Genomic DNA, 22728 nt, shown 5'->3' with positions numbered 1-22728 from the left:
CTAGTCACTATAACTTATATCCTAAAATATATCTAGCAAAGAATGAGCTACCTACTCAATAAGCATATCAATTTATATATGGACACATACTCATACCCATTAGGAGAAATTCCATACAATAGATACCAACCAACAATACTTTATCATATAATTACCATAGAATTACGAAGTAACCAATACCAACAATATAAAATCGGTCTTACTGCGTATGTATATGCATATGTATATATATAAGCTAATTAGTTATACTTATTGAGTAGAAAACTCACTTTTTGCAACATATTTTTTGAGAGATAAGTCACAACAACTAGCCAAGTTGGACCATAAGTCCGATTACTGATATTACTAGACGGGTCAGCAGTGTCACCTTGATGGGATTGTAGCGATGTAGCTACAAAAATATTAGACTTTGACAGAAATTATATTTCAAAATTTATTATAACTAGAAATTTCACTTTTCTTCTTTTTATATATTCCTAAATGCTACAGTAAAATATTAATTAACAAATATTAGTGTAGTGTTTAATTTCCTAATGTCTATGTAATATATTGGTAGAAAATAGAAGTTGTCTTATTGGTTTTTATGAAAATCTCATTAAAATGAGTTTAATTATGGAAGATGTATTATAATTAGGGGTATTAAAGTGTAGTGTTGTAAGGGTGCTAAACTTACTCTCATGTGGTGGATGCAACTATTTTTCGACACTTAATTTGTCCGATAACGAAAGAAGCACTTGATATGTGTTTACTTGATGTAGTTACAACCTATTTGTATGGCTTATATAATGATATCGATATAAAACTCCTTTAAGGATTTCATTTGCCCAAAACATAAAATTCACCCTCTCAAGAATATTATTCTATCAAATTAAATAAATCCTTGTATGGGTTGAAGCAATCTGTATGAATGTGTTATAATCGTCTCAGTGATCATTTATTAAATGAAGGATATAAACTAATTCCCATTTTCAAGAGAAGATTTGGAAATGAATTTGTTGTAACTGCAGTTTATGTTGATGATTTAAACATTATTGAAACTCCAGAAGAGCTTATAAAGGTTATAAATTTCTTAAAGAAATAATTTAATATGAAAGATTTAGAAAGAACAAAATATATTGCCTTAGATTGCAAGCTGAACATTTAAAGAATGGTACTAAAGCAATTCTAAATGGACAAATCACATTCATTGAGCAACCCAATGGTCGTAAGGTCGTTAGATGACCTCGAGAAAGTGATGAAGAACTGCTTAGTCCTGAAGTACCTTACCTTAATGCAATTGGACTACTAATGTATTTTGCTAGTCATACAAGACTTGATATAGCATTTGCTATTAATTTATTAATAAGAAATAGTTCTTCACCCACACAAAAACACTGGAATAGAATTAAGCATTTACTTTGCTATCCTGGAAGTACAATGGATATGGGTTATGCAGATATTGTATATTTATTTGGTCCTCATAATAGTCGATCACAAACGGGCTATTTATTTACATGTGGCGGTACAGTAATTTCATGGCGATCTATGAAACAAACAGTAATAGCCACATCATCGAATCATGTAGAAATTATAGAAATGCATGAGGCAAGTCGAGAATGTGTTCGATTGAGATCCATGATTCAACATCCGAGGGACTTGTGGATTATTATTTGGAAATATTATCTTGACGATCTTATATGAAGATAATGCAGCATGTATTGCTCAACTGAAAGAAGGATACACCAAATGGGATAGAAAGAAACATACTTCACCAAAATTCTTCTTCACTCATGATCTTCAAAAGAATGGTGATATTGATGTTCAACAAGTGTGTTCAAGTGACAATCTAGCATATTTGTTCACCAAGACACTTCCCACTGCAATATCAAAAAAATAGTCCATAATATTGTCGTTCGTCACCTCAAAATCTCAACTGATATTTTTAATGAGGGGCAGTCCATACGCACTGCAATCTTTTTTCCCTTGACCATAGTTTTTCCCACTTGATTTTTCTGATAAGATTTTTAACGAGATAGTATATAATCGTACTGCATTAAATAATAATGTACTCTTTTTCCTTCACTAGGCTCTTGTCCCTTAGGATTTTTCTTAATAAGGCATATTATTGATTGATGAGCATATAAGAAGGTTATGAATTTAGAATTTGTAAATGTTCATCTTCATCTCCCATACTCTTTACCTTTCATAAACTATTGACTTTGGTAATTCATCTCCCCTCATCCTGATGAGATCTTTGACTGTAATTTTGGAGCCTATAAATAGGCCACTTCTTTTATATTGAAATCAAGAAAAAAAAATGATACAAGAATACTCTTCCTTCATCTTAACTCTAATTCTTATATTGTTGCAATTTTAAAAAGAATTATATTTTTTTTACCAAAACTCCTCTTGCTTGTAACTTTCAACCCGTCCTTGTTGTCAGAATTATAATTTATAAGAATCAATCGTACTTATAATATTATATTTCTTTAATTTGTAATGATTATTATAATAATTTATTTATTTTTAATTAAATATTATTATTTACCATATAATTAATTAAAATTTGATAGGGCCAATTCAAATTTCTAGCTTGGCTGCTGTTTGTAAGAACGTATCTCATAAAACAACGATGATGATAGTGATGACCATCAGTTGGTAACGTCAAAAGCTTTTTACATTTATACTTAATTATTAATTTATTTTATTTTATTTTATCCGAAGATCCACATATTTTTTTAAATAAATAAATAAATTATTATATAATTTAAAACTGTTTTTATATCTAATAATATTTTTGTATTCGGTAACATTAGTTATCTTGATTTTAAATTTTCAATAATTCATAAGTTATTTATTTATTTAAAGACATAATCTTTCCGGAGCCAAACTAGTTTGAAGAAAGATTTTCAAAATGACTCTATATCCGTATCAATATTAAATAAAATATAGTTGAAAAATAAAAATGAAGGACCCATGATCCTTTATATTTAAAATGATAAATTCAAAAAATTTATTATCAGGAACTTGAAATTCACAATTTCAAATCCATCAATTTAAATAACTCAATTAATTTTGAGTAGAAAAATATTATGAGACTTATAAAATATTAATATTGCAATTCTGTAATCAATATGATTAAATATGGAGGGGTTTGTTAAGTTTTTAAAAATAAATTGAGAACTCCTTAATTTTCTAAAGGAGTTTATAAGCTCTTACTTTTCTATGGGAGTTTTATAAGTTCATAAAGCTCATTCTCCAAAAATATTTACCAAACACTGTTTAATATTTTATAAGCTCTCAAACATGATTTGAAATAAAATGCGTTTGGTTAAACTTATTTAAAAGATCTTATAGAAAAAACTTTTAGAGCTTATAAAAGGTTAAATCTTATTTTTAAAAATAAGTTTGTGAAGTGTTTGGATAAAATAAAACTAGATACGGTGGCATGCAGAATCTGCCAGAATAAGTTTCAGTAATATTTTTATTTATTAAAACTCATAATTTAATTCTTTATATTAAAATTTGTCATTGCGTTGCAACCTCACATGCAAACAGTGTCTGCTTACTTTTTTTAAATGCAGTAATTATTAATACACATTTTACTTAAATTAAATTAAAAATTAACACTTTGTACAATATATGTTGCATTAATAACAATGGTTATATATGTTATTTCAATTTCAATTAACAATAAACTTAAATAAAATGAAAGTAAATTTAATTTGTGAGTACACGTAAATGCATGGGATTAATTTTTTAAAGGAAATTGATTGAGTAATTAATTTAACATGAGCTGAGGAGTTGAAGGGTATTTTTTGTATTAAAATAATTTAGTATCGTGGTGTCAAAACTACCACTTTGAGTTGGTAAACGCACTTCTTTTATAATAGTATAGATGAATAGAGATTGTAAGATGTCAATAATCATAAATTTATAATTAATTAGAGGAAATTTGCAAAAATCTTAAAAATAAGGGTTAATTACATTTGTCATCGGAACTATAACCGTTTTTACACTTGAGCATCTAAATTTTTTTTCGTGTCAACTTACCATCTCAACTTTACAAAATTCTGCATTTGCCATTTATAATTATGTTTTAACCAAGTTTTTTTTTTGAAAAAATCATCACATGCAATGTGCATATAATATTTAAGACTTATATAATATGATATTTGTCACATATATGTGATGTTTTTTGGTAGAAAAATCAACAAAAAAATAATCATATACGGCAAAAGGCGAATTTTGCAAAATTGAAATGGTAAGTTGATACAATAAAATTGATGACAAAATGAAAAATTAAACATAATTCGGATGGCAAAATATAATTTACCCTAAAAATAATTTGACAACTCTATTTTGTTTTGATAGAGCATATAAACTCCTAATTTTATATTTAGACCTAATAAAATTTTCAAACACTTTGTAGCATCTTATAAACTCTTAAACATTTTATAAAATATTTGAAGGAGCTCGTAAGCTTACCCAAAGAACCTCTTTGTTTATAAACTCACCCAAGCAACCTCTAAGAGTTTTTCCAAGAACTTCTCAAATCATACTTTTGCAATTTCTTCTAATATTAGCCCAGAAGACAGCACACCAAGCTGTGAAAATTGACAAATTTCTAGAAAGAATCAATTGTTATGAAATACATATACAGTATGATCCATTCCATTTCATCAAGAACATGGAGAACTTGAATCAAGAACAGCTGAATATATACGTTTAAAATGGAGGAAAGGGGAGTGTTCTCCGTTGATCTTCTTGTATTCTGTCCAGCCTTATGATGGAGGAGCAGCTCCAGTCGACGGATCCCAGCCAGGAGGTTTGATATCCGGCCAATCCCCTCGGCATCCCAGTCTTATATACAGACTTTTCCTACCTTCAAAGGAGTAAACTTTTCTCAGCAAACAGAAAATACTGCATATCAGCTAATATGAACTTGCATTTCTTGATTTTTTTTCTTGTCGTTTGCTCAGCAACATCAGAACTGAATGTAAATACAATTAAAGACGCAACATGCGCAGTCACTTTTTTGTTTATGTTTCCGCTTGTCTGCTGTTGTGAATTACATACCTATATCTACATGGGGACACATAGTCTTTATTAATATGAAACAGACAAATTTTTGACAAAAGAACCTCATTTATTGATATGTGAATAGGATATGCGATAGAAAAATGGAAGGCCTGTTATAACTCAATTTTGTTACTAATCTCCACTGCCAAATACTAGGGAGAAGAAGAGTTGCTCAAAGAAAACTTAATCAAGTGTGAAACAACATTGAAAATATTCAATAAGGATAACGGGGAAAGCAGAGACTTGAGTATCAGCACACCTGTGAGATTTTTATCAGACAAAACCAGGCGTTTAAGAGCACTTAATGATGCCTGAGCCACAGTTTTGGAGTAAGTGGCATCCCAACCTTGAAGCTTCACTACTACTTCCGAGTTAGTGTAGCCTTGAAGACCGTCTCGGATGTTCTTCTTGGCCTCTTCTTTTGCTGATTCTTCATCTGATATCACAATTAATAGCAAAAAGAATTTGTTTAACTGTCCCCAGTTTGTCTATAATGTACAATGTTCATGAAAAGAAACTATATAACTAGTGCTATGCAAGGCTTTAAGTTCATAAACTTTGGCAGGAATATGTGAATGCATAATGCTAATTGGTTAGTATATATTTCATATTTCTAACAAGTTAAACGACAAAAAGGGCAAAGAATTGTACTGTAACAATTTGACACAACCTTTAACACATAGACTTCATCAGTGTATGGATAATCATGTAGCAGTTTCTACAACTTCATCATTTTTTCTCCCCATTACTTCACAAATGACTAACATCATATGTCGACAGAGAGGTATCAATACAAAATTACAATAAAGAGAGCCTCCGCAGGTTCAAGCTAACAAAAAGAAATACATAAATTCAAAATTCCATGAGAACAAATCATGCCATGCACCCAGTAACATCACTTCTGGACTTCCAGTACATTAGCTCTGGTGAAGCTAAAGTGTAATATGGATGAACTTGGAAAAAACTGTCTGGGAAAGCATAAAAGCAAGTTATCAGGGGGAATGATATGGTACTTCATTTTCAGTACACGTCCTCCATTAACTTTATCCAACCAAAAGTGAAGTAGAGGTCCCACAGGAAGATGAAGAGCTACATCAACTCTCACCAATTTCTTGGTCATGCATATGCTTATAACTTAATGATCAAAGACCTCAAGTTCTAGTAGATAAATGAAGAACATTGGAAGATTCTTTAATTGCAAGTGACGCGTAATTATGTTGACAGACTTTGTGTCTCAATTTGGAGATGATGCTTCATCAAGTTGAAAAAAGAATAAATGTCAATTAATCTAGTGATTGTAACTAATATTAAAAAACATCCCAGATGGACAGAGATCATAAGAGCTCCTACATTAATGATTCACCAATAAACAAATTGAAGAAGGATAACTACAGTAATATGGAAGGATTAGGAAAAGCAAAGAGTTGGGAAGGATCATTTATTTAGGGTTCATCATAGGAGTTCGCTTCATAACAATATGCGGATGTCAATCTCCTGATGCAGCTTTTACATGCTTGGCTGCTTGCATCACTATCATACCATACCGTTTGAGGTGAGATCTAGTTGTCAAATACATTATTGATGTACTGATGGAAATTCTCTCCACTATGGTATTCCACCTTATCTTTTCTTCTCTTGGTTTCTCACTTGCTATAAATTATACTATATCATTTTTGCTTTCAGGTTTTCAGGTGTACTTGTGTAGATTGGCAATTTCTGCAGGTTTCCCTCCTCCCTCCTTTTCACTTCCCCCAAGAAAACTTTTAATAAGATATAATATCTCTGAGAAACTTTCATCATCATAATGGTTTCTGACAGATGGAGTATGGCTGAAATATATTCCCATGGAACCAATCAAGAAATAGAACTTACTATGCAGTTGACCCTATGCTGTCGATATAAAACGTCTACACTACTTTCACACTTAAGAACACTCAAGAGGAATAATCATCACCTGCAGCTTCAGATTGTGATAACCAAACTGTAAATCCCGCAAAAAGATGTTGCCATTTGTTGGGCCTCCTGGCGGCACCATGTTCCCCTCCTAAAGTTGCAACAACTGCTCTGGCTTGACTGGAAAACCCATCATTTACAAAACGATTAGCTTAGCAGCATGTCATCACCAAGCGAAAACTTGTCGAAGGTAAGAAGTGTATAACCAAGTAATGTGATTGGTGGATGATGTCCTGGTGTTACCTACTAAGACTTTCTAGTATAGCACCTTCTGCTTCTGCCACAGCATCCGGGCCCTCTTCAGTTATCCCTGGAATTGTTTAAACATATTAATGTAGAAAGCAAAACGCATAATCCAAGCTAATAAGGGATAACTTGACTCAGTGCAAGATCTAGAACAATTGTTTAAAGCAGTTTCCTTGAAACTTGAAAAACGTTAACAAGACATAATTCAAGTCGCAGGTGCTAAGAACAAGTCAAGAAACCTGAAAAAATGTAGAACTTTTGATGTTATCTATTCTTAAACAACTCTGACTATGGGATAGAGAAAGAAAATAGAGCTCTAGCCATTGATATATCATCTTACCTCGTCTCATTGAGAAAATGATATAGAAGTAGTTCCATTTAGATAGAGAGGATTTTTTAATATGTATTAGAATGTAAGATAAGAAGCAATAATGATTTGATGTAATGTGTAAGACAGTAATGATAAAATGTAATGATTAAGGTTGATATGATATTTCTTTTCCAAAAGTAGAAAGTGTGTTTTAAGATATGTTCCAAAACATATAACACAAGGAAACATATGCAGAAAGACATTTCAAGAAATCAATTGAGGGAAATGTGTGACAAGAAAGCACAACCCATATTTTAGCTTGATGACAGGAGAAACTTTGACACAGGATGTCAGATTCAAAAGACAACTGAAGAGAGATGAAAAAGCACTTCCACTAAACTAGTTGCATATCATTTTCATACCTTGTTGATACATGCAGAGTATTGCAAAATAATGAAGATACAACTGAAATTGGCATCTAGAAATAGACAAGAAAGGCACTTGTATGAACCTTGTTTCTATGAATCAACTCATTTGGATTATCCCTTTCTATGTCAAAGTCACACAGCTTTAATATTTTTGGCCAAAGCTTCACCTTTTTATAGCATCTTGATTCCACAATAGATGAGCCCATTTCATTCACATCTTAAACAATGTCTTTGAACACATTGTTTTCTAGTTAGAGTCATATTAGACCTCCAGGATTAATGAATTGCATCAGTAAACGACAAACATTGCATCTGCTCTGTATGTGTGTGTGCATGAGAAAGATTCACGACTCTTCTACTCACATGAATCAATTGTTTGCTTGGTGCATGCTTCCAGAAGCTCCTTTGTGCTGAGTGGAGTATAACTATCAAGATAGAAGTAGAGAACTCTTTAAGGAACATGCAGAAATCAGGCCAAGGAAGTGAGCCAACTAAGCATAATAGTTTCCCTAGTCAACAATAAATACTTCATACTGCAGATACATTATAGCAATTCAGTTGAGATTAAGGGGGAATGAAAAAACAAGTTCAATCGAATATAGAAGTCAGGCTCAATATATACATTAAATTACTTATCTTTCCTTCTTTTTTTCATTCTAAATGGAGCAAATATGATCATATTAGGACCTGGGATTCATGAACAATGCCATGTCAAACTAATAAAGCAAGAATGAATAATAGACGATTTTCATTAATTAAAGAGTTCCATTATCTCTATATATCACTTTTTAGTCCATATAAAACAGGGAACCATACCCAAGACCAACCGCTAATTCTCGAGCAATCTTGTGGTTTATTTCTGTTGATTCCCCAACTAAAAAGACTGATGTTCCTTTTAATAGCTGCATGACCCCTGTTGTTAAGGACTCCCAGGATTCCATGATGTCAGGCCATTTTAGTTCTGGATCTTGCTTCTTCAAGTTAACAACCAGCTGAGCCTCATCTATATACCTGTTAAGACTCCAATGTTCAATTCAGTGATGAAATGTTTGTTTGGTGGCTCAATTATCAAGAGCAGATATGATACCATATTGTTTCAGAAGGCTTTATCATTCCATAGAGAGTATTGCTATCCAAGAGAGTCTTTTGATATCCAGAATGCTGAACTCTAATTACCAAAGAGCTCTCCCTTGCATCTACAGAGATCTGCCCAGGACTTATGTTTTCATCCTCAAGTTCCAATCTCAACTCTACCTCAGATGAATCATCATGAAACTGCATGAAGTATCATTCTTATCTCACATCAGTCATATCCAAATTTGGTTGACAAATGCTGATTTATGGATTTAAAACTGATGCCAGGTTAAATAGGCTAACAAAATATTAATAAGTAGTCAGCAAACTTTAAAAACTCTACGAAGGACTTCATCAGAATATTTCAGGAATCCGTGGAGTCGCCTCCATCATAATATAGTAATTGGACTGCGAGCTTTTCGATTCAGCATGGAACATAATGTATTTCCTGAACTTTTTCTCGAGCTCCCAATAGTTCAGAAAGAGTTTTACAGGATAAATTATATTATGGATGAACTGAAAAATTGACTTTCATCTCAGAGCTTCCTTTCATTTATACAATTTATATATTAAAAGGTTCAGCCATCCACACATGAATGTAACAAGTAACATCTAGACATTAGTTTTGTCCGATTTTCAGAATTATCGCATACCATCTAGCTGGCCCGAGCAAAAAATTCTCTCTCTGCTTCTTAGTCAAGGTTCCGTAGCTTCTCTTTCTCCTTTTAACTTCAATGAGATGTTGTGCAATGCAAAGTTACTGAAATTCGTTTCAAAAGTTGATTCTCGATTTATCCCCAGAAACGAGGGGACCGAACGCACTAAAGGTAAGCTACACCAAGCAAAATAATATTCAAGAACCATGAGAAAATTAGATTCACGAAATAAAGACCATGAAACAGAATGTTGAAGTTTCTTCCCCAACCAGCATGGAATTCATCGTAAACACAAAAACAAAGAACCCTATGAATCCAATAATCCCAGCAAAATATCAAGAAAACTTGTAGAAATTATAACTATCTCACTTTAACAATGAACTTAAATTACTACACAACTTCCCTAACACTTGAAACACTCCAAAAGTTCAACCTTCAAACACAATTTGGAGCCAACATGTATTTTCCCAGCATTTCCTAGAAAAGCCCAATTGATAAATGAAAGCAACAATTACTATAAGCAATAAACTTGCTTCTTCTTTTTTCCTTTTTTTTTTTCACAATTAAGTTTGGTGGGCCGGTCAAATAACATAGCTTTCAGCAGTAATGTTGATTACCTCATAATGGGTTGTATTTGTGGAGACAATAGGAATGCTGCTACAAAGTAGTATGTGCTTTCGAGTCTTCTTGACTCTTGTAGAAGCCAAGGGAAGAGATGAAGGAAAATGAGTTGCGAAGAACAAGAGTCTTGGTGTATTAGAGCGAGAGAGGAAAGAAGTCTTGGGAAATGAAAGTTGAGGGTTGGTTGTGGTGGGGTTTGGAAGCATGAAGCTCAGAGTTGTGGCCATTCTCTTGTGCTGTGTGTTTGTGGGCAGTGTTCGTTCTCCCGTCAGGTCTTCTTGAGTATTTTGTAAAACTACAGATAGAATAGTGGACATAGAGACGGTTTGGATTCTATATTATAATTTTTTTTTATTTTCTAATTTTATTTAATATATATATATATATATATGTTAGAAATATGCACTTTACCTTATGTTTGGATTTATGTTTTGTTTTGTGTTTTGGAGATAGAGAAAGAAAATAGAGATAAGAAAGTGTGTCTTGAAAATAAATGATATATTTGAATTTGTGTTTTGAGATAATTTAAAATAGTTTAAAATAAGTGGTGTAGGTATGATGTTGGGATTTGGAGACAAAAATTACTGTTTATTGTCAAATCATATTATTTATATATATATATATATATTATTATATATAAATATGTATATATATATTGTATGTTTAATGTTTTATTTTTTTAAGACAAAAATCACTGTTTATTATTAAATTATGTCCCTTTTATATTATTAAATGTATATATATATTATATAAGAAAGTTGAAAAATAAAAAAACACACAAATAAGGTGTAAAAATACAAAAACAAACATTAAATGTATTTTATCTTATCTCAAAAAATACGAAAATATGAATCTAAATATTGCCTTAATATTTTTTATTTATAAATATAGATAAAAATGTTCAACCATCTGTTTTTTTAAACCTAAAAAAGTTTAACCATTTTGATTACCTGTTGTGTTTTTGCATCCATTGTTATTACCTTTATAATTGTTAGGCTAAATTATAGCCACCTCCTCCGAGGTTTGTACGACGATAAATATTTTTTTGAAAAAATTATAAGTACCTCTCAGTTATAATTTTATTTAATACTGAGTCCATTTTGTTAGTTTTCGTTGTATTTCTGTCTAATTTTTGTGATAAACTGGTCAAAATATTCTTTTGGATTGTGAATTATACTTTTATATATTTTTTAAATTTCTAAACTACTTTTATGGACTAATATGATTTATGAATTATTTACTTTACCAACCCTCATATTTTTTTTTATATTTTCTCAAATGTTTAGGATAAATTAGTAATTTTTACCTCATTATTTAGGAGCTACATTAATTAATTTTCATTTGAGGGGGATATTTAAATTTGCCAAATAATGAAGTATAGACGTAATTATGTCAAATTTTAAGAAAGTAGTTAATATTTACATTTAAAATTGAAAACTGGGCAAAGATTTCTAATTTTTTTTCTTAATTAGGTTAAGAATTTTCAATTTTAGTATTTATTGCCCCTCCATTTATTTTAGTTTCTTCTCAATGTGGTAATGATAAGAGCCTAAAGTATCAAAGTTCAATATATAAATGTAAATGTTTGAAATGTGTCAAGAGTTTTTAAGGTTGTCTCTCTATGAGGGTTCTTCCATAGTTGATTAGGGTTCTTTTCTTCCTCCTTTGGCTTGGGAGACTTCATGAACGGGTCATATACCTTGCTAATTCGGTATTTTCAAGCACTTGGAATCGCATTTCTTCTCCTGTTCCTATTTCTCTTTTTCTGCTTTGCTTTACTATTTGGGGAAATTGCAAAATCAGTCCCGTAATTAAAGGGATGACGTTCTTGATCCTGTAATTTTAGGACTGACAATTTTAGTCCTGTGAGTTTCAAAAAGGTCACAATTTTAGTCCTTCGCATGGCTTTCTCAGCATTAAAATGAGCATTTTAGTCCATTTTTAATTATTTTGCATTCTAATGCATATATTAGCACATGCTCACCTAGAATGGTCTCAAAGCCAAGGTTTATTAAAAAAATATTTGTTTATATTGCGTTTAGATATTTTTTCCATTAACATTTTTCCCATTAACGGAGGAGACTCTTTAAGAGAATGGAACCGAACTAAAGTTTGAGTTACAACAGGGAATACTTTCAAATTCTGAAAGATCGAAGATGGAATTTTTTATGGAAATGCTAGAAAAGGAGAAAATTATCTCCAAACACCGAATAAGGGTTCGAGTGACAACAGGAGTATTTCTGGATCTTGAAAAAAAAAAACAGAGCAATAATTTCGTCCTAGGAATTCTAAAGAAGGCCATAAAGCCGGATCCTGAACCTCTTATTGAGGAGGAACAAGAAGAATTGTGGAGAATTCACTAGATCCAAAAGGCTACCAGGAAATACAGTAAAAAATATATATGCAATCGAAGTCCATGGTAGAATATCAACAAGGAGAAACATAACAGGTAATTTCCTTCACTAATACACTTCTATAGATTATGATTAAAGGAACTGATTGTAAAGAACTCGAGCCGGATACCTCGAAGATCTCCCAAGATTTGAGAGAAATTCAAACGACAGTGCAAGATTATAGACATAGGTTAACTTACATACCTATAAAAATAGAAACTTTGAGTTAAAAGGTGGACAAGATCCTTTAAGATCCTCTCAAATCTACATAAGGATCTTACAGATCTGAAGAGAGAAGTTGCAGATCTAAAGAGAAACCAAAGGGAAAGGCCTGAGACATCCAGATCTAGACAAGAGCGGAACAAGGACGCCCTTGGAATAGTATCTCTTGTACATCAGAAGGAAAAGGTGACGGAGATTCCAAAGCTAAAGACCAAAGATGATATGATCCGAGAAGTCATTAGGTCCATGAAATAATGGAAGTTACAAGGGCAAATCTATCATATTTACAAGAATTAACTGAATTCTTTTCCCAACTTGGGATTGTAGATTTAGTCAATGTTCAAACCAATGAAATCACTAGCACTACCACTGCCGGAGGGAAGTAAAAGTTTCAATGATCCTCCACAGGATTATCTAATAAGACAAAGTACAAACTTTCACACCAACGCTACACTAAATTAGTGGGAACCAGACTTAAAGAGAATCTAAGGAGAAATCCAAGAGTGCCAAAAAATACACCTTAGGCAAGGACCATGTTCCAACCCTTATATCCATATAACGTTGTACTCAACCTGGATGTTATCGACTTTCGAAACATTGAGAAGCTGATAAATGAGTGGATTGCAGCCATAAAGATAGCAGCAACTACCCTAGAACTCGACAAAAATAACTTCATAAAACTAGTAGAGTTGAGCTTGGAGGGTTCAGTAAAGATCGGATGGGACAACACCCTAGAAGATACAAAAGCCAATATCCTTGTCGGAGATTTGAAAAGTATAATAGCAGATCAGCTAGAAAGGCTTATCAAGATACACTTCATCGAAAATGGATATTTCGAAGGAAGTAGAGCAGAGAAAGCTAGAGAATATGCACAAGCTCTCTTTGGCCTTGAATTAAGGAGTATCTGCGCAGTAGATGAATATATCTATTGATTTAACAAGTATTTCTTCCACAATGAGTAGCAACAGAGGTAGCATGTCCAATTTTCTTTGCAAAGATATATAGTCCATGGAGGTAAATGTTGATCCAGTCATACAAAGTACCCACAAGACAGTTGGACTCAGTTGCAAGGAGGATATCTTTTCTTAAAGACAAACTGAGATTAGTATTATCAAGCATCCATCCAGAAAATATGAAGAGACTGAGGGGTAAGATCAAATGGACCTCTCTCTATTGTGATAACAATAATTTTCCGATAATTATATGAGAATCAAGCGAGCCAAGGAAGAGACTCCTACCCTAGGAGTTCCAGAAGAACTTGTTTCAGGTGGAGATCATGGTGGTCCAAATCAAAGGCCAGATCATACAAATTTGAAATAGAAGACTGGACCAACAAGGCTTCATCCTACGGATATACACGAACAAATACAAGATCCATAAAAAAAGAACCCCTACAATGAGTACTTTCAGAAGAGCCCATACCCGAGCCAATGATAGTTTTAAATATTGCAACTTCTGGACATGCGGAGCAAAGGGACATATATCTCCAAATTGCCCGCAGAAATGTGGTGAATTAAGAGTATTTGAAGCCACGGATGACATCTAAGACGCGTCTACTATGGTGATTTGGTACCCATGTACCAATTCAAAGATCTTCCTTCATATGAAAGTGTATATGAGGAAGAGATAGAAGCTGATTCGAATGGATCTTCAACCGAGTCAGAATAACTACAATGAGGGAGATAGACTTCAAACCTCTGAAAGCCTGTCGGGATTCTTTTCAAAGATGATGGTGTCAAGCAAAATTATGAAAGAATCATGCGTCAAGACTCCAACCTCAGCCCATATGATGGATTTAGGATTGGATGAATTGGGAGAGTCCTCAATCAGATAGGGTTGAACCAAAGGAAACATCACATACTCTACAAAGTAAGTTCAAGTAAGTTTGTTATTCCCATTGAGCTTAGGGGTAATGTAATGGAAATGCAACTTATTCCTAAAGAAGAAATTCTTGAAGAATTAAGTGAGCTTAGAGAAGAGGAAGTTGTTACTATGAAATAAATCTATATAGGAACTATTGAAATAGTAATAAAAAACAACTTTTAAGGAAGAAATTGATTCAGAAATATATATAATGGATAGAACAATCAATAACTTAACACATGGTTGTTTTGGGACAATGATAGGTAACTTGTATGCAGAAAAATTAATATTTGATATTTATCTTAAGATTGCATACAATCTAGCAGACCAAGATTTCAATAGAGTCTTGACCCTTCATTAGGATTTTAAAAAGAAAAGATCTTATGAAAGTAGGTAATAGACCATATTCTATAACTTATAGAATAACTTATGCTCTTTCCAATACACATCATTTTGATATAATTTCTTAGGAAAGAGTATATTGAGATGTCTAGAATTTTTAAGGAATTTTCCATGATAATGACACCAGACCCGATTAGGATACCTAGAATGGGTGGTGTCGACATCATAATCAAGGATCACCTAGTTTTAGATCGAACACTTAGCTTTAGAACTGAGCTTAGTAGTAGAATGTCCTTTTTGAAAGATAGGATTACACGCTACAAAGAAAAAGAGAAAGAGTTGATAAAAACATTTACTCCACAAGATGAGGGTAGATAACGTAAAATTTAGACACCCTGAATGATGGAAAGAAATACAAATTATATTTGACATCACTAAGAAGAAAAATTATTTTTCTTCTGACGACTTATATCATTTGCAGCAAGTTGTTATTGGTAAATATGAAGGCATGCTAGAATAGCAAGCCATGAGATCATGATTTGATAACTCTGCAATTGTCACGATTTTATAGCGATTTAATCTTCCTCTTTAAGCCAAAATATCCCTAATTATGTGATTTTATTGCATATTCAACAAAAAAGGAAGATATGAGGCAAAGATGGCAAAAATCAAGCTAAAATCGAAATTGAAGGCATTAAAAAGGAAAAAGGAGATTACAAGGAAATTTCTGCAAAATTGACTAAGCGTGCCCACGCTTAGTGGAGTGGTCAACTCGGGTCAAGGAGGAAAACAAGTAATTTTCGCAAAAGCTAAAGGAATGAAGTGTTTAGGTTTAGAAAGGATTCTTTAAAACTTATCTCTTGTTATTTATTTAACTTTTTAGAATTAATCACGTATTTATCCCCCCTACGTCTAGATTCATAGGAGACTTTTATTATAAATAGGGGGTTCTCTTCATTTGAAGGGAGTCAGTTATTGATTGGAACTCTATAGGATTCTTTGTTCATTCTTTCTCTTTATTTTTATTTTGTAACCGGAATTAATGGAATTCCACTTTTTAGTGTGTTCTTCCATTAACATGTCCGGCTAAATTCCTTATTTTCTGGTTAAGGTATGGTGATTGCTTGATTCGCATTATGTTGTGAGATCTAATCCGCTCTTTTTACACTTGTTAAATGAATATTCATGTTATTCTCTGTGCTTTTATTACAAACATCTGATTTATTAATGATTCGGCCGGTTGTTCATTATCAAGAAGGTTTGCTTTGCTAATTGAACTTTATAAATCTGTGTAATTGTTTATTTAGTTCATTGCTTAGTAGCAACATAGCATGATTAATTATGTCATAGTAATTAGTTGTGTTATGAGGAATGCATGATCTAGTTTAAACGAATTGTCCTCGTAGGAGTTTGTTGATTAAAATCAGGCCTTTCTAATTCTTAATGTTGTTAATAGATTAAATCTTGTGGACGTTCTCAGGGTTGTCTGTTAATTAGGGATCTAGTCAACGGTCGTACCTTGGCTGACGAAAAGGTAAGGAAAGTTGAGGTTGTTAGGTCGTACCAACAACCATAACTGATTTATTTATTTATACATGTGTTATTCTTGCATCAATGATCAACTCACAAGAATCAAGCATGATCCTAGCCTTAACTGGAAAATCTCTCTCTCGTATCTTCATTAGGTAATTTTAATTGTTTATTTATTTTTCGATTACTTATTTTTATCATCAATCTTCCCCCATTATTCTCTTTTTCTGAAAGAAATCAACTTAAAACCAATCTCTGTGGATTAACTTTTTGGTGATCTCGACACCCACCAAATTTTGGCGCCGTTGCCGGGGATTGGCGATTTTAAGTATATTTCTTTATTTTTAGTTACTTGATTTTTATCACCATTGATACCAAGGTCTTCTCGCACAGGTAAACTGGTATACGACCCCGAAATCGAGAAGACCGCACGAAGACTTCATTGGGAGACTAAGCAACAATCGGAAGGAACATCCGCTCCCTACGAAAACGAAAAAGACATAACCTTGGAGTTTGAGGAATCTCTAAGCGAATCCGAAGAAGAGATAATGGCTTTGATTCCTGAAAGATCGATCAATGACATGACGTTGCCTGATCTGAACCAGCAGCCACTGTGCATTGAGTACCCAAATTTGGAGGTAAACTTTGAATTGAAATCTGGATTAATTCATTTACTTCCCACTTTCCATGGCCTCGCAGGTGAAGATCCACACAAGCATATGAAGGAATTCCATGTGGTATGCTCTGGAATGCGACCACAAGGCATAAGCGAGGAACAAGTCAAACTGAGAGTGTTCCCCTTCTCTCTTGCCAATCAAGCGAAAGATTGGTTTATTTTCTACCTTCAGAATCCATTACAAGATGGAATGATCTCAAGAGGCAGTTTCTTGAGAAATATTTTCCTGCCTCAAGAGCCACAACAATCCGGAAGGAGATCATTGGGATTCGTCAATTCGCAGGAGAGAGTCTTTTTGAATATTGGGGAAGATTCAACCAACTAGTGGGAAATTGCCCCCATCATCAGATCCCGAACTACCTGTTGATCCAGTATTTCTACGAAGGTCTATCAAGTATGGGTAGGAAACTGATAGACGCGGCAAGTGGAGGAGCACTGTTCAATAAAACCCCCACAGAAGCGCGTAGCCTGATCTCGATTATAGCATCCAACACGCAACAATTTGGGATTAGATACGATGATCCACCAAGGAGAAGCAACGAGGTAAGTAATCTTGAAGATCGTTTAAATCAACTCACATCTATTGTTGAAAAAGTTGTTGCAGATAAACATCAACAAGTCAAAGCGTATGGTATTTGCACTTTAACAGGACACGCTACCGACATGTGCCCAACTCTTCAAGAGTCAACCACCGAGCATGCCGAATCCGTAGGAGGATTCGCCAGACAACAACAGAGAAGATATGATCCTTTCTCCAACATATACAATCCCGGATGAAGGGATCATCCGAATTTGAGTTACGGTAACCAACACCAAAACTTTCAAAAACCCCAATACAGACCACCTCCGCAGCCTAATCCCTCGCCCAGCCCTTCTCTCAAAGACATGATGAAAGTACTAGTGACCAACACACAATAGTTCCAGCAACAGACCCAGACGAGCATTCAACAATTCCAGCAACACACCCAGACCAACATTCAAAACCTAGAATCTCCAATCAGTCAACTGGCGTCGTCTGTTGGTAAGCTAGAGTCCCAAGGTAAGCTACCTTCTCAATCTGTCATTAACCCTAGACAAAATGCTGGTGCTATTATGCTTCGTAGTCGAAAAGAATTGCAGGAAAATGTGAACGAAGATGGCACTAAACCTGGGCACAATGTGAAAAGAAATTGAGGTCCAACAAGAACAAGCCAAACCCGAAGCGGACCACCTGAAGCCTTTGGTAAGCAGACCACCCTTCCCAGAAAGATTCAACAAAACAAAGAAGGAAGAGGAGGAAAAAGAGATTTTTGAGACGTTCCGCAAAGTGGAGGTAAACATCCCTTTACTCGATGCCATCAAGCAAATACCCCGATACGTGAAATTTCTCAAAGAACTATGCACTAGTAAGGGTAAACCCAAGGGAAACGAACGGGTAAGTATGAGGGAGAACGTCTCTGCAATTCTTCAATGAAAATTACCCCCAAAATGTAAGGACCCAGGTACGTTCTCTATACCTTGTAAAATTAGTATGATCGGAATAAAGAGGGCTATGTGCGACCTTGGAGCGTTTATAAATGTTATGCCCCTAACCATTTTTGAGTCCTTAAATGTTTGTCCTTTAAAGGAAATAGGGGTAGTCATCCAACTTGCAGACCGCTCTGTAGTTTACCCGGAAGGAGTCTTGGAAGATGTTCTTGTACAGGTAAATGAATTGGTGTTTCCCGCCGATTTCTACGTGTTGGATATGAGGGAAGACAACTCCCCCGATTCCACATCAATCCTGCTAAGAAGACCGTTCCTCAAGATAGCTAGAACAAAAATCGATGTGCACAGTGGAAGTCTCACTATGGAATTCGACGGTGAAATCATAAGATTCAACATCTATGAATCCATGAGGTATCCAATTGATTTACCTACTGCTCTTCTTGTAGATATCTTTGACCCTCTCGTGCAGGATTCCATAGCAATTGGCGGCGAGGACCATGTGAAGTATGCATTGGAAGAAAGCCTCACGTTAGAGAAAGCAAAGATTTTGGAGGAAACAATGATCATAGACCCAAATATCGGTGATACCGTTTTTGAACTCGAAGCCCTTCGAATTTTACCCCCCAACGTTGCTTTCATCGAATTACTGCATTATCACACTAAAATTGTTCCCTCTATATTGCAGGCACCCGCATTGAAATTAAAGGAATTACCAAAACACCTTAAGTACGCATTCTTGGGAGAGAACAAAACATTACCGGTGATCATTTCAAGCAAGCTCACTGATCTTGATGAGGAAAAACTGATCCGAGTGCTTCGCGAGTTACGAGAAGCCATTGGATGGACTATTGCCGACATTAAAGGTTTAAGTCCTTCAACTTGCATGCACAGAATACTCCTAGAGGAAGGCACAAAACCTTCAAGGGAAACACAACCCCGGTTGAATCCTTTGATGATGGAAGTGGTAAAGAAAGAGATTTTGAAACTCCTCGATGCAGGTATGACTCAAGTAAGTCCGACTCAAGTAGTACCTAAGAAAATAGGTATTACTGTAGTCGAAAATTCTGTTGGAAATTTAGTACCCACACGTGTTCAAAATGGGTGGCGAGTTTGTATTGACTATAGAACGCTTAATGTCGCCACTAGGAAAGATCATTTTCCACTTCCATTTATAGATCAAATGTTAGAAAGGTTAGCCGATCGATCTCATTATTGTTGTCTTGATGGATATTCAGGTTTCCATCAAATTCAAATGGTGCCGGAAGATCAAGAGAAACAACATTCACATGCCCATTCGGAACCTTCGCCTATAGAAGAAAGACCTTTGGTCTATGCAACGCACCCGCTACCTTCTAAAGATGTATGGTTAGTATTTTTTTTGACTTTGTTGAACACTTTATTGAAGTTTTCATGGACGATTTTACTACCTACGGAAACTCATTTGAAGATTGTTTGGAAAAATTGACTAAAGTACTTGAAAGGTGCATAGAAAAAAACCTCATTCTAAATTATGAAAAATATCATTTCATGGTAGATCAAGGTTTAATTCTAGGACATATCGTGTCTTCTAGGAGGATAGAAGTAGATAGGTCTAAAATAGAAGTCATAAAATCCTTGCCTTACACCGCTAGTGTGCGGGAGGTTCGTTCTTTCCTTGGACATGCAGGATTCTATCGACGATTTATAAAGGACTTCTCGAAAATCGCCCAACCATTGTGTGCGCTGCTGCAGAAAGACGTAACTTTTGCATTTGATGAAGATTGCATGAAAACCTTTAACAAGTTAAAGAATTCCCTAACATCAGCATTGGTGATTCGTCCCCCTGACTGGAATCACCCTTTTGAGATAATGTGTGACGCTAGTAATCACGCCATCGGGGCTGTCCTAGGCCAAAAGATTGAAAAAGATCCCCACGTGATATACTACGCCTTACGGATGTTGGACAAGGCTCAAAGCAATTACACAACAATGGAAAAATAACTTTTGGCTATTGTTTTTGCTTTAGAAAAATTTCGCCATTATTTACTTGGAACTAAATTGTTGTGAATGCAGCGTTGAGATACCTGTTGTCAAAGAAAGAGGTAAAACCACGATTGATAAGATGGATACTGTTGCTGCAAAAATTAAATCTAATGATTAAAAATAAGAAAGGGGCAGAGAACCTCGTAGCTGACCATCTTAGCCGATTGGTCACCGACGAAAACCCACCACCTCTAAATGACAAGTTCCCAGACGAACATCTTCACACCATTCAAGGAGTCACCCCATGGTACCCTGATATAGTTTATTTCTTAGACACTGGTGTTCTACCACGAGATTTGACTAGAGCAAGAAAAGATAAGATCAAAAGTGATGCCAAACACTATGTGTGGGATGAGCCTTACTTATGAAAATTTTGTTCGGAATAAATCATTCGAAGGTGCGTTCCTGAAATTGAAATCCCCTCTATTCTTGAGTTTTGCCATTCATATGCATGTGGAGGTCACTTTGGACCAAAAAGGACAGCACGAAAAGTGCAAGAATGCGGCTTGTTTTGGCCAAGTATGTATGCATATCTATTTTGTAAATTTTGTGAAAATTGCCAAAAAGTAGGGAATCTCGGCCGTCGTAATCAAATTCCCCTTTTCCCAATACTTGTGTGCGAAGTATTTGATGTGTGGGGATCTACTTTATGGGCCCCTTTCCATCTTCTTTTGGCAAGACTTACATCATTTTAGGAGTAGATTATGTGTCTAAATGGGTAGAGGCAAAGGCCACTCGTGCCGATGATGCTAAAACTGTCGTGGAATTTGTCAAGGCTAACATTTTCTCTAGGTTTGGTATGCCAAGAGCAATTATAAGCGATCGAGGGACACATTTTTGCAACAAGGTGGTCGATGATTGTTCAAGAAATACAACATCACGCATCAAATCTCAACCGCCTACCACCCTCAAACGAATGGCCAAGCGGAAGTCTCCAATCGAGAGATCAAATCCATTCTCGAGATAACGGTGAATCCTAACCGAAAAGATTGGAGTACACGCTTGGATGACCCACTTTGGGCTTATCGTATGGCATACAAAACACCGATAGGTATGTCCCCATATCGTTTGGTTTATGGTAAATCTTGTCACCTCCCTGTCGAACTTGAGCATAGGGCATATTGGGCGATCAAGCAATTCAACTCGTCAATGGATGAAGCGGGAGGGCAAAGGAAGTTTCAAATACAAGAGCTCGAAGAGTTACAAAATGATGCTTATGAGAATTCAAAAATCTACAAGGAAAAAGCCAAAGCATTCCATGATCGCACCATATCTCGGAAAGAGTTCGTTGTCGGGCAAAAAGTTCTCCTCTTTCATTCTAAACTCAAGTTGTTCCCGGGTAAGTTGCGTTCTTTGGACCTTTTATTGTTACTAATGTTTTCCCCCATGGTGCAGTCGAAATCAAGAGTCCCACAACTCAAAAGGTGTTCAAGGTGAATGGACATCGGCTCAAGCCTTTCTACGAGAACTTTCAAACACCAACAATTGAGAAAATTCAACTTGTGGATCCCGCCTTCACCTAAACGAACTTCTCTCAATCTAGCCAAAGACGTTAAAGAAAGACGCTGCATGGGAGGCAACCCATGAAATCTCTATCCTTTCCTTCTTTCATTTGATTTTAGTTTTTGTAATTTTGTTCAAAGTTTCTACTAAGCGTACCCATGCTTAATGAAGCATCCAAATCTGTTTGGATGGCTAATTGGACAGATTTGAAATTTTCACTAAGCGTGCCCACGCTTAGTCGATCTTTCAAAACTGTTTTAACTTATTTCATCAAAATAGATTGGAGTTTCCACTAAGCATGCCCATGCTTAGTCGCACTTCGTACTCTGTTATTCACTTCATTTACCTTCAAGTATTATTA

General features: G+C 34.7%; 1 protein-coding gene and 1 pseudogene across 3 annotated transcripts in view; one reads left to right on the top strand and one right to left on the bottom strand.

Annotated features, from left to right (window-relative positions):
* Positions 4588-22728, bottom strand: part of LOC105155513 (probable inactive shikimate kinase like 2, chloroplastic) — a 28151-nt gene continuing 10010 nt past the window's right edge. Inside the window, exons 1-9 of one of the 3 annotated variants that reach the window (XM_020699228.1) lie at positions 10346-10663; positions 9726-9904; positions 9086-9273; positions 8815-9009; positions 8362-8423; positions 7258-7324; positions 7016-7134; positions 5321-5497; positions 4588-4864 (exon numbers count right to left, since the gene is read on the bottom strand). In XM_020699228.1, coding sequence (XP_020554887.1) covers positions 4764-4864; positions 5321-5497; positions 7016-7134; positions 7258-7324; positions 8362-8423; positions 8815-9009; positions 9086-9273; positions 9726-9728 — 912 coding nt within the window. In that variant the 5' untranslated portion in view covers positions 9729-9904; positions 10346-10663 and the 3' untranslated portion in view covers positions 4588-4763. Of the gene's footprint in view, positions 4865-5320; positions 5498-7015; positions 7135-7257; positions 7325-8361; positions 8424-8814; positions 9010-9085; positions 9274-9725; positions 9905-10345; positions 10664-22728 lie in introns of those variants that run through there. The other 2 variants (XM_020699231.1, XM_011071398.2) reach the window with 2 other exon arrangements.
* Positions 13498-22387, top strand: LOC105155547 (annotated as a pseudogene).

Source organism: Sesamum indicum, linkage group LG2 (assembly GCF_000512975.1).
Source record: "Sesamum indicum cultivar Zhongzhi No. 13 linkage group LG2, S_indicum_v1.0, whole genome shotgun sequence".
NCBI lineage: Eukaryota > Viridiplantae > Streptophyta > Magnoliopsida > Lamiales > Pedaliaceae > Sesamum > Sesamum indicum.
Note: the sequence above shows the minus strand (reverse complement) of the source record. Positions and strands in the feature narration are given on the sequence as shown.